General features: G+C 40.9%; 3 protein-coding genes across 30 annotated transcripts in view; 2 read left to right on the top strand and 1 right to left on the bottom strand.

Annotated features, from left to right (window-relative positions):
• Positions 1-4,058, top strand: part of NFYA (nuclear transcription factor Y subunit alpha) — a 28,532-nt gene extending 24,474 nt beyond the window's left edge. For all 12 annotated transcript variants that reach the window (XM_032862257.1, XM_032862256.1, XM_032862255.1 and 9 more), the window contains one exon: positions 1,241-4,058. In XM_032862257.1, coding sequence (XP_032718148.1) covers positions 1,241-1,294 — 54 coding nt within the window. In that variant the 3' untranslated portion in view covers positions 1,295-4,058. The remainder of the gene's footprint in view (positions 1-1,240) is intronic.
• TREML1 (triggering receptor expressed on myeloid cells like 1) overlaps positions 1-12,248 on the bottom strand; it is a 75,932-nt gene that overhangs the window by 15,527 nt on the left and 48,157 nt on the right. The gene's annotated exons all lie outside the window — the stretch shown is intronic.
• LOC116870481 (adenylate cyclase type 10-like) overlaps positions 5,662-12,248 on the top strand; it is a 41,015-nt gene continuing 34,428 nt past the window's right edge. For 15 of the 17 annotated variants that reach the window (XM_032862246.1, XM_032862245.1, XM_032862241.1 and 12 more), the window contains exons 1-4: positions 5,662-5,834; positions 6,710-6,814; positions 10,137-10,175; positions 10,926-11,069. In XM_032862246.1, coding sequence (XP_032718137.1) covers positions 5,675-5,834; positions 6,710-6,814; positions 10,137-10,175; positions 10,926-11,069 — 448 coding nt within the window. In that variant the 5' untranslated portion in view covers positions 5,662-5,674. Of the gene's footprint in view, positions 5,835-5,963; positions 5,986-6,709; positions 6,815-10,136; positions 10,176-10,925; positions 11,070-12,248 lie in introns of those variants that run through there. The other 2 variants (XM_032862244.1, XM_032862243.1) reach the window with 2 other exon arrangements.

Genomic DNA, 12,248 nt, shown 5'->3' with positions numbered 1-12,248 from the left:
CCCCTGCTCAAGGATGCATGCTGGTTTTTATTTTTTACTGCATCAGATCCCACACTGTTTCTGTATGACATCTAAGCAGCTTGGCCTCCTCACCTCTTTCAGTGTCCAACTGGGAATCCTCAGTATTTCCCCACAGGAGCACAGACTCCTCTTTCAGTGCTGTTAATTCCTTCCTGTAGTCTGGGAGCCCCTCCTTTCTCATTGTTCATGCAGTGTATGGCTAGAGTGCCATCTGTGGGCATTATGCCAGGAACTCCTGATTCTGTTTGCTAGCAGTAGGATCTTGGTCAAGTTACTCAGGTTCCTTTGGCGTGAGTTCTTTCACCTGTAAAGTAGGCTGCTGTTGATACTTCATAGGACCATTGTGGGGATTTCATACAGTAAGCCATATTGGGCACCTGCTTAGCACATTATCTGGTACATGGTGAGGACTAAGTTAATGCTGGTTATTATTCTTACTCATTGTTCCAAGACCCCACTGCAGTCCTGCCACCTCCAGAAATCTTTTAGCTTTTTCTTAGATCACGTCAGTTGATGCTTCAGAGAGCTTTGGTGTGGAGGAACTGAAGGCGCTTATTGTGGAGTGTTGCAAAAAGCTTCCAAGGACTGATCCCTGTCTTAACACTGCAGGTTTTAAGTGAGAGGGGCAGGCAAAATTTAGTGAAAAGAAAAGGGAAACAGTTAAGAAATAGTGAAATGAGAGCCAAGAGATTTGGGCATTAGTTCTTGCTGGGCTGCTGACTAACTTTCTTACTCTAGTCCAGGCAAATCACTTTATCCATCCAGGCTTCAGGTTTATTTACTAAATGAGTGCATTAACACAAATGTCAATGTTCTTTCCAGCCCTGCTAAGTGCTTAGTATTTAAATATGATGATCAGAAAATCATGGCACAAAAATACAACATGACATAGTTTCTCTTGGCCACTTAAAGACCCTTAAACTTGAAAGGTAAAACACAACACAGGTTCTCATAGGAAGGAGATATGGTGTCAACTCTGGAGTGTTTGGAAGTGGAATGCCAGGCCAGACTTAACAGTCCTTTTATACAGAGGTTTGTTATCTCTTCTTTCCTTATAAGAAGCTGCATTTTAATCCATGTAGGTAAACTTAGATGCATTCATGGCCTTTGGTTTACTTAGCAAAATTCTGTGTATTCCCCTTGGTGATGAGAAGTGAGAGCCTTGAGTTCCATATTACTTTTGCAAAGGATTTTAATCACTATTACCCTTTGTCTCTAGGATCCAAACCAAGCAGATGAAGAAGCAATGACACAGATCATCCGAGTGTCCTAACCCCAGGCCCTGTGATGGAGCAGATCAAGGTCATGTTCCTTGCCATTGTTTCCCACTGTTCCTGGAAATTGATCACCTCTTCCAATGGGACACTGACGATTCTGTGCTGCCCTCTTCTACAGGACAAACCACTTAGTTTTTAATAAGTGGCTCAGTATTATAACTGCAGCAATGTCTGGCAAATTGAAGTCGCAAGCCTTTGTCTCGCCCTTTCAGACAGGACCTATTTCAGACTGTTGATGACATTGACATTTTGTGGATTCGGATGATGCAAGGGACCTGTGCACATAAGTGCACACACAGCACTTACGTTGGCTTCTGAAGCCAGCCAGCCATCTTAGCAAGGGAGAACAACCTTCTCAACCAAGACTGAAATCAGGGAAGCCGATGCCCACTCCTTCCCATGGAATCTAAGCAGCATCCATCCCTCTGATGGGGGATCTCATGCTGACTCACTGGACACTTTGTATTCAGAGGTGGCTTCCAGGCAAGGAAGTTCTATCTCATGACATGGAAACAATAAATTGTCTGAGATACATTCATTAATCTGTGGTAATAATAGGAATCTCTGTCTACCAGATGATAAGTTGGTATTTTTGGACTCCATCCAAGAAAAGCTAACTTTGGGGATAGAATAACAAAAGACTCAAGCACTGAAAGTATAAATTCCTGAATCTCTCTTTTTTTTTTTTTTTTTTTTTTTTTTAAGCTTTGGCAAGTTGTGGTCTTTTTGTCTGTCTGCTGATAGATCATCTCGACCATAGTTTTTGCTTCTGCTACTTGTAAGACAATTTAGAGGGTATTGGACCTTGAAACTGCCTTTCCTAAGTAGAGAACAAAACCATACAACTTTTGTGCTGAAGCGCTGAGGACATTTGTAGTAACTCCTAAATAGAGAGCCAAACAAGATTTATTTATTTATTTTATTTTAAGTAGGCTCCACACCCAGCATGGAGTCCAGTGCAGGGCTTGAACTCCCATCCCTGAGATCAAGACCTGAGCTAAGATCAAGAGTTGGGTGCTCAAATGACTGAGTCACCCGGGTGCCCCTAGAGATGTTCAGTCATAGGCTTTGTGACAGCATTTGGGGAAGAAAAGGGTTCACACGTGTTGTAGACCAACAGAAGAGAAAGTAGTATATATACCCATGTGTTGCCACATAGCATGATTCTCCAGTGGATGGATGCCAGGGATGGATCATTAAGGTGAAAAGAGTAATTCACATTTATATATACTATAACCTTTTAACAAGCATGGAAAGGGAGGAGAGGTCTGAGAACTGCTCTTTGACAGTTTCTATCTGGAAAGCATTGTTCAATCACACTCTCCTGGATATACTCCAGCTTACCTTGTCGAGTTTAAGGTGAATGTTGGCTTCACTCCTGCAGCACTTTGTTTTGTGCTGGCTCCAGAGTGAACATTCTCTTTCTTCCTCTGGCAGCTGATTTTTTGGTGCCAGTGTCCATGTTTCCCCTTTTCTACACAGGCCTTGTACAGCAGAAAGGTTTTTACATTGTATCCACATTCTGGGGATAAGCTGGCGACTGGTAGTGGTGATGCTGGCAGGGTCAAGAATTAGGCTACAGTTCCCAGAAGGACTGTGCCTCAGAAATTTTCTATTCTATTTCTAATTTTATTTCTAGATGTTGAACCTGGGGAAAACTATGATGATATTTGAGAAAAGAGTTGCTGCCTTCTCTAGAAACAAGGAAAACCTAATTCTTTTAAAGATCATTTGGTTTTGATTTAAATACCAAGAGTAAGAATTGACTTTCTTTGATTTTATTACTCTAATTTTATTAAGAGGGAAAAATAAGCCCTCTGAAGAAAACATCATGAAGGGAAATAATTGGAATGATGGAAAAAGAGGAACAGAGCTATACAAAGAAAGCAGGAAGTAAAATCTCTCTCTAGTCCCTGGTATCTCTAGTCATCTATCCTGGCTTTCAGATGTCAGGAAAGACCAAGTCCTTTGATAGGCTCACCAGAAACTTCTGGCTCTTGACTTAAGTTTCAGATGTTGATTTTATTCAGTAAGCCCCAAGATTTTCAGATGATAGTTCACTAAAAACAATGAGGAGTTTCTACCCTTGGTTTGTTTAGGAGTCTTTAAGATACAGAGATCAGAAAGAAAGTCCTCAGATCTAAGCCAACAGCAGTCCTAAAATGCTATTTATTTGTGTCTGTAAGTTTGTACATAGTAGTATCAACCTCATATTGTTGCAGAATTTTTTTTTTTTCTGCAAGTTTGAGTTGTGTTTTGTTGAAAGAAATGCTTCAGTTGTTATTTTGTCACTGCATTTCAGATAGCTCCTGACCCTTTTGTTGTGGCCATTTTAACACCTAATAATAACCCACAAAATGGGGGGTTTGAAGTTTGGATTTTTTTTTCTTTGTTACTAGTTCTTTTATTTGTCCTTGTGACTGTAGTGATGACTTCATAGATGCAGAGAGTGAATGGATGAGTGAATAATTGGTTTAATGCATAATTACTTCACTTCTTGAGTGCTCTTTTTGGCAAGAAAATTGTAAATGTATATATTTTAATTGCACTGGTACATTGAACATATGTCAGTGTCTATACCACTGGACCAACAGAGCTTTTTCTGGCTGTTGGGTGCCTGATAATAATGTCTTGATTTTCCTTTGGGACTCAACAATATAGGTTTTTCTCCCAGCAGTAGGGGGAATACAGATGATCGATCATTGATGTCATTGCAATTGTTATTTTTTAAAATAAATTTTTAAAAATTCTAAAAAGGGATTTTTGAATTTTCACATTTCTTAGGTTCTAGGTTGTGTTTATAATGTCGAAATTGTGATCTTTGTAGACAGACATGGGAGCTCCATAGACAGTGTCAAATTTGCAGTGTCCAGGCCTCTTACTTGTATGTCTCGCCTTACTCTTCTTTTCTTCCCTTTTGGCCCTCCCTCCTGCTAAGGAAGTATTCTCTGCACCTGTGCGCTGATTGTATATTTTGTCTTACTACTGTAAGTGTTAACCAAAATTTGATGAGGTAATTCCACAAGCAAAATAAAAATTAGCCTTTCAGTTACTGATGGGGAGAACAAAGGTAAAAGAAATACAGGAAAAAAAATTAAATTTCCTTACAACTTACAGTCCATTGACCAGTACTTGAAAAGGCAGAGTGACCTTCCTCTAGGAACTCAGCTGCCTACATGTTAATACCTTGCTAAGAGCAAAAGGCAACCTTAGCTTGACATTAACCTGTCCTCCAGGATTTCCTTTAACATTAAAAAAAAAAAAAAAAAAATTCGTCTGGAAGCTTTCTTTATCTCTACTCCCCAAAATATATGTTGGCAATCATCCTCCAAGCATATGGCCCACTGATAAAACATCTGAAGGGTTTCATGACTAAGATTTTAGTAGAGGGTAATAAATGGCCCCTCAAGATCCTGGAAACTTTGCTTCTAAATTCTTTACACTATCCCTAACGCCCTCCAAACTTGCAAGGATATAATCAGCCACTGCTCACTACCCAGGGTCCTGTCCCTGTGCTTTAATAAAACCTTTTGCAGGGCAGATGCTTCAAGAATTCTTTCTTGGCTGTTTGCTTCCAAACCCCAACATTTTTACATCAGTTATCACTGAAACAGCACTGATTGGGTCTTGTAGAACTAAAGATAGTGAAGCTGTAATTTTTAGATTTTTTTTTTTAATTTCTGCAGAAAAAACACGGATGCTTTCCTGATTGTTAAAAATCCACAACATACTCATCCTGTTACTAATGTGAATTCTCCCAAGAATCTGAGCGACTGACGGGCAACCTCAGATAGGCGTTTACCACACATGGAACCAGGAGCTGGATCTAAAGCAAAGTAACCCCAGGAGCACTCTCAGGAGACACCTTATAGACCTGTCCTGGCAGATAAGAGAAACAAGAAATTCTCCGACATTTAAGGCAGTGACTATTACATAGCCTTAACCTAAGGGTGTGAAATTTGAAGACCATACTGAGGTTGCTTTAGTCAGATGCTAATGGAACACTGTCCTTAGAAATTCAAAGGTGAGCCAGCATTCCACTCTGATGATAGAAAACCCCTCTATTGACACAGATAATCTGTCTTACTGCAGAAGCATGCGCACGGTTCAAGATTTTTAAGCGTCATCTCAAACATGTCTGGAACGCGCTGCCCCTCTCCAAGTCCGCTGCTTCTCTACCTCGTGGAGGTCTCCAGCAGGGAGCAGAGGGAGGGGGCTGTGAGGCGGGGCCCCGGCAGCGCCGGATTGGCACCGCCCCCAAGAAGGCCCGCACTGATTGGTTCGTGCAAGGGACCCGCCAAGGCCGTCGTTGCGGATTGGCTGCTACCCGGAGGACCCCCGTTTCCTATAGCTTGGCGGGCAACCCCGCCGCCGCTATGGCGACCGGCGAGCGGGTGGCGGCGCTGCCGCCTCTCTGGCCCGTGGAGGCCCGGTTGGCGGCGCTGCTTCCCGACCTTCTGGTGTTCAGGAAGCCCCGGGGATCGGAACCCGAGCTCGCCACGGCCCAGGGCGTCCTCCTTGGCGTCCACGTGACGGGTGAGGGGAGGCGCGTCGCTCTCCCGCCCTCCCAGAGGGGCGGCCGTTGGGGCCCAGCTCTGAGAGGCGTCGGCGGTTACGGGTGTAGCTGAGGCAAGCAAAGGCGCGGCTTAACTGCTCGCCGCCGCCGCCTCCTCGGGAAACCTGGAGGGTCAGTTTCAGATCGGGAGGACTCCTTCTGGAATGGTCTGGCGTAGCCCTAGAGTTCACTTCAGACATGAAAGGAGACTCAGAAACGGGAAAGGACTTTTGCGGGACCACTCGGCAGGCCTTGAACCCAAGTTTTCTCCCAGTACGCGTACCGCTTCAGCCAGTTCTTTCTTCCGCTCAATTAATTCCTTCTCTGGGTTCCTAAGTGTGTGCCCGCCACTGCTCTGGGAATTAGAGATCCAGCAGCTACTTCGAGAGTCGCTTACTTAACAAATACTGTGGAGTTTGTGTCATGGATCTGAAGATGAGTGATCTGAAGGTGCCTGACCTCGAGGAGCTCACCATCTGAGTTGTCCATAAAGTCTTAATCCATCCCCCTCGTCATTGGTCTCTCCGTCCCTCACGTGGGGGAGAAATCCTATTTCTCCTTGGCCAGAGAACTTAAAGAGGGCAATGGCAGAAACGGGATAACAGGCTAGAGATGAAAGGGGGTGCTTGTGGGTGAATCTTCATCTGCAGCTCCTCGAAACGAAGCGGGGGAGTGGCTCTCTAGATTCTCAGAGGCGGCAGCAACCAGCCAGGTTACGAATATGAACACTTGTTAAAAGGTCATACAATTACTTAACTGGAGGAGATCTGCTTCTTTACACTGGCCTGATGCGTGCAGGGAATAGAGCCTAAAAGTTCAGGATTTGCAGCTAACGTATTTTTGTTTTGTCGGCTAGGGTTTACAGCCTTAATGGATAGGTTCAGCCTGACCTGCAAGTCCGAACATGACATGGACAAACTGGCCCACATCTTCAGTTACTACATTAGTGACATCGTGGAGCGTGAGTGACTGTTGTAGGGAAGTCAGGAGGTGTGCTGGCCTCCTGAGGGTTTGTAACAGGAGGGGGTCTGGGCTACTTGAAAAGATACCAAAGGGTTATTCATTTAGTGTTAAACATCGTTCATTCATTCATTCATTCCTGCTTCATGTTTTGTTTTGTTTTTTTTTTTTTTTAAGATTTTTGTTTATTTGAGAGAGAGAGCGAAAGAGAGAGAGCATGAGCGGGGAGGAGAGGGAGAAGCAGGCTTTTATTTTATTTCTCCTTTCTTGCAACTAACAAGCTAGATTTTTGCCTGTATCTCCCATTCTACCTACTTTCACATCCTGTTGATTCAATGTTCAGAAAGAGGGGAAACTAATTTTAATTTTTTCTTTGAATGTTTATATCTTATTTCAAAACAAAGTATTCCTCAGGTTGCCTCTTCTAACAATAATGTAATGTGCCACATGTGTTTATATCCAATATAATTTACAAAACTTTCTCATTTTCTTACTGCATTTTGATCCTGTGAAGTAGGAATGAGGGTTTTCTTCATTTTCTGCCATATATTAAGCTCGTGGAAATTAGCCTAATCTGGGGAAGAAAAAATAAATAGCTCCTTATATGTGCCATAAATGTTTTGAGTATATACTCTTTTTTTTAAATTTAATTTAATTTTTTAAATATTTTTTTAATATTTTATTTATTCATTTGAGAGAAAGAAGAGAAGCAGGGGGTGCAGCAGAGGGAGAAGCAGATTCCCAGCTGAGCAGAGAGCCTGGGATCGGATCTGAGCGGAGGGCAGATGCTTAACCAACTGAGCCACTCGGGTGCCCTTGAGTGCCATTCTCTGATATGCACTGTAAAAGGTGCAGGGTGTGCAAAAACCTCCTCTAGTTAGACTTACCCCCAGCAATTATTTTGGTCCTGAAACCTTTGGTACTTATATAACATTCCCTTCTTTTATTGACAATGTCCATACAGTCATGTGCATAATTCTGAGATTCACCAGAATTCTTACTTTATGGAATCTCCTTTAGGAACTTGTTTATTTGACTCACCTCTTTCCCCTGAGGAACACTTATGAAAGGCCTTTGGATTTTTCTCATCAAGTTTAGACGAAAGGGAGAGATGGAAATTATAACACCAGGAATTACTGGGTAATAGAAGTACAGGGGAAAATAAAACATAATACTTGCCCTCTTGAAGTTTCCATGTTTGTGGGAGAGATAACAAGATAATTATAGATTATACATTTCGCAAAGGAAATAAATAGGGTGTAGTGGTAAAAAAGAATTGTAGAGTGAGAGATCTCCTCTGTTAGGTAAGGTGATCATAGGAGGCTCCTCTGAAGCTGAAACACAAAGGATGAGAGAAACACCTTGTGAAGAGTGAGGAGTAAAGTATTTCAGGCAGAAGGATGCCAAGTGCGAAGCTTCTAAAATGAGAGGAAGCTTGTCATGTTCTAGGAACTAAGACGACCAGTGTGGCTAACACATAACTAGCAGGGAAAAGAGTGGCTTGAGGTGAGATTGGAGATCATTGAACTCTGTAGGCCACAAGGAGTTTGGATTATATATTTTTGTATAAAGGGAAACTGTTAAAAGGTTCTGGCAAGGGGGTAATATGATCTGATTCACACTTTTAAAGCTCGTTTTAACTGCCTCATGGAGATTGCATTATAGGGAGCTGATAGAGAGCAAGTGGTAAGAATGGAAGCTAGAGGAGGAAGTTGTAGCAGCTGTGGAAAGATGATGCTGATTTGGTCTAGGGTAGTGGTTCTCAACCTTGGCAGCACATTAAATAACCACTCGGGGAGCTTTTAAAAACCCTGGTGTCTAGGCTTTACCCCAGACGAACTAAATCAGAATACCTTTGGTAAGCCCAGAAATAAGGATTTTTTAAAGTTTCACAGGCTATTCCAATGTTGAAGCCAAGGTTGCAGGCAAGGTGGAAACCCCTGGTCTAGGGATAAGGCAGTGGAGCCATAAGGAGATGAATTGATTTGAAATGTGTTTTGCAGGTTCAGTAGACAAGATTTGCTGGTATATTGCTATCAGTGGAAAGTAGTGAGGAAAGTGACTCTGAATGTTTTTTTGGCTTTTGTAACTGAATGATGGTGGTGTCACTTACCGAGATGGACAAGACTGGACTTTGAGAAAGAAAATCAAGTGTTCTGTTTTGAATATACTGAGTTGAGATGTCAATAAGTCATTCAAATGGAGAAATGAAATCAGTAGCTATGATGGAACCTGGAGCTCAGAGAACAGATCTTTGTTAGAGACAAAAAGTGAGTTGATGGCATAAAGATGTTAGAGTTAGGAACTGATTGAGTCCACATGAGGAGAGTGTAAATAAAGAGAAAGAGCCTTAGACTGAGGCTTGAGGGACTCCAGGACTGATTATGATTAGAGAGAAAGAACTTAAAAAAGAAACTATGAAAGAGCCAGGTAGGATATTGTGGTGTTCCTGAAGCCAAAGTAGAAGTAGTGTCTCTTAAGAGAAGAGGTCTGGGGCTGGCTGAGTTGAAAATGAAAGGTATAAAGTACAGTGCTGTGAGAAAATACTGAATTTAGCAAGGTGAATGCTGTTGATGATCTTGATAAATTTTACTGAAGTGGAGAAGAGAATGGTAGAGAAAAAGTTTAAGAGTGACTAGGATATGGGGCGCCTGGGTGGCTCAGTGGGTTAAAGCCTCTGCCTTCGGCTCAGGTCATGCTCCCAGGGTCCTGGGATCGAGCTCCGCGTCGGGCTCTCTTGCTCAGCGGGGAGCCTGCTTCCACCTCTCTCTCTCTGCCTGCCTCTCTGCCTACTTGTGATCTCTGTCTGTCAAATAAATAAATAAAATCTTTAAAAAAAAAAAGAAGAGTGACTAGGATACAAGGAGCAAATTGTATATGCCAACACTTTTGAGAAATTTTTTGCTGGAGATGAAGCAGAAAAATGGAGCTAATAGCAAGAAAAGGTAGAATCAAGAATAGGTGGATAAACTTTCTTGTGTTTTGTTTTCATTTTTAAAGATATTAATGGAAATGATCCAGTGGAGAGGAGATAAGGGAGGGAGTGGAATTCTTGAAAGAGTAGAAGGGGCTAGGATCCAGAGTCCAGGGGGATGACTTTGAAGAGAACAGCAGTATTTCTTTCATTTTCAAGAAGATGGATATAGATACAGACAGATTTGGGGAGAAGCTAAGGGAAAGGAAAGGGTCCCTTGGAGAGAACAAATAGACCAGATAAGATATGAGGAAAAACTCAGTAGACCATTCTTCTAATCATATATAATTCTGCTATGATCTAGTATATCTGATTTTGATGCATTTTCCTCTCTTTTACTTGATTTCAGATGTTCTTTGTTTTGGAGGAGATATCCTAAATATCACAGGTATTTTTCAGTTTTTCTGAATATTTAAAGGACCGCGAGTGAGGAAAAATTCATTTAGGTGGAATTTGGCATATTTGTTTATTCAGCATTGTTTTATTATTTAATATGTACTCGGCCCTGGGGAAACAAAATGAAGAAGGCACAGTCACTGGCTCAAAGATTCTCTCAGTCTAATAGAAAAACCTTGCCCATATTAAGTTCAGATGCTTTACATTTTGCTTAATTGAATGACAGACAAATAAGTGCCTATGAAGCACTTAGTTGCATGAGAAAACTAATGAGAAACTTAGTCCTTAGAGCAAAAGCTATGTGTAAGATAGGGAGGAGTCAAAATCTCCTATTTGGAGAATTCTCAGGATCATTGATAGCTGTATGCCAGAGTTGGCCTCTTTTTTTAAACTTACACTTAATTAAGCCACCCTTGAAATTAAATTTGAACATGAACTTACATTTTATGAACCTCTTAGTTAGTGCCCCTCCCATTCTGTTAGTATACTGGTGGAGGGAAGGTTATCAAAAATAATCTTAAACTATAGGAACGTTTCAGCTTCTGCCTTGTCTTATATTTTATATGATGTTTTTGATGGTGGTTTTGAGGCTCTAAGGCAGTATTTTAACCAAGCATAATGTATAGGGTCAAAGAACCTTGCCTGACACCTTGCATGATATTTTCTGCGTTATTGGGGGCTTTGCCCAGATCAGGAAAATCCAGATATTTGATCCTTGTCATCCTGTCTTGTGTGTCTGCAGGGAATGTGCTCCTGGCACTCTGGACAGTGAAACAGAATCAACTCAGTGACATCATTACCCTGGTGGCAAAATGCAGTCTGGAGATACAGGAGAAATTTGGGATCTACCATACCAGAGAAGGCCAGGACCTACAGCTAAAGATAGGTAGTAGCTACTAAAAGAGTGATAAATTTAAAAAAAAACAAACAAAACAACTATAAAAATTCAAAATATAAATGACAACCTGGAGAAAAAATCTGCAACTTATATCATATACACAAAGGGTAAATATTAGAAATAGAACACGTAGAAATCAACAAAAGACTAACATTTTAAGAGATGGGAAAGATACGAAAGGACATGAATAAATAGTACATAGACAAAGAAATACGTCTCTTTTAACATGTGAAAAAATATTCAATTTCATAATAAGAAAAATGCCAGTTGAAAGTACATTGAGATTATTTCTCACCTATAGATACCAAAAATTCAAATCCTGAACACACTGTTGATGAGGCAAGAGGAATAAACACTCTCATACACACTGCTAGTGGCGGTACAACTTCTATGAAGAATAATTTTGGTAATCTGTGTTGAGATTCCAAATGCATTTACTCTCAACCTAGCAATCCCACTTCTAAATATTTATCCTATAGGTATACCTGAGTATGTGTGCAATGTTATAGGTACATGATTTTTTATTGCAATATGGTTTTTAATAAAACTATCTAAAGGAGACTGTTTAAATAAACAATATGTCTACTCAATGAGATTTTCTGCAACTTTAAAAAGGTTTTCTGATATAGCTTCAAAATATAGTTGAGAAAAAGCAAGATGCAAAGCCCTGTGGTATGCTACCTTGTATACAAAGACGAAAAATAAGAATTTTTTTGTTTGTTCCTATTTGTATAAAGAAACACTAGAAAGATATATAAGAAACTAATAAAAGTTACCTTTTGGAGGAAAAACTGTTATATTAGCTTCAGGTGTACAATACAGTGATTCAACAATTTCTTATATCACCCAGTGCTCATCACAAGTGGCCTCCTTAATTCCCACCACCTATTTCACCCATCCCCCCACCCCATAACCATCAGTTTGTTCTCTATAGTTAAGAATCTGTTTCTTGGTTTGCCTTTTCTTTTTTTCCCCCTTTGTTCATTTGTTTCTTAAATTCCACATAGGTATGAAATCATATGATACTTGTCTTTCTCTGACTTATTTCCTTTAACATGGTACTCTTAGCTCCATCCATGTTGTTTCAAATGGCTAGGTTTCATTTTTTATGGCTGAATAATATTCGATTGTGTGTGCACGTGTGCGCGCGTGTGTGTGTGTGTCATA

Source organism: Lontra canadensis, unplaced genomic scaffold, assembly GCF_010015895.1.
Source record: "Lontra canadensis isolate GAN:19392208 unplaced genomic scaffold, GSC_riverotter_1.0 scaffold23, whole genome shotgun sequence".
In the NCBI taxonomy this organism is placed as follows: Eukaryota; Metazoa; Chordata; class Mammalia; order Carnivora; family Mustelidae; genus Lontra; species Lontra canadensis.
This window is presented reverse-complemented; position numbering and strand designations above follow the sequence as displayed.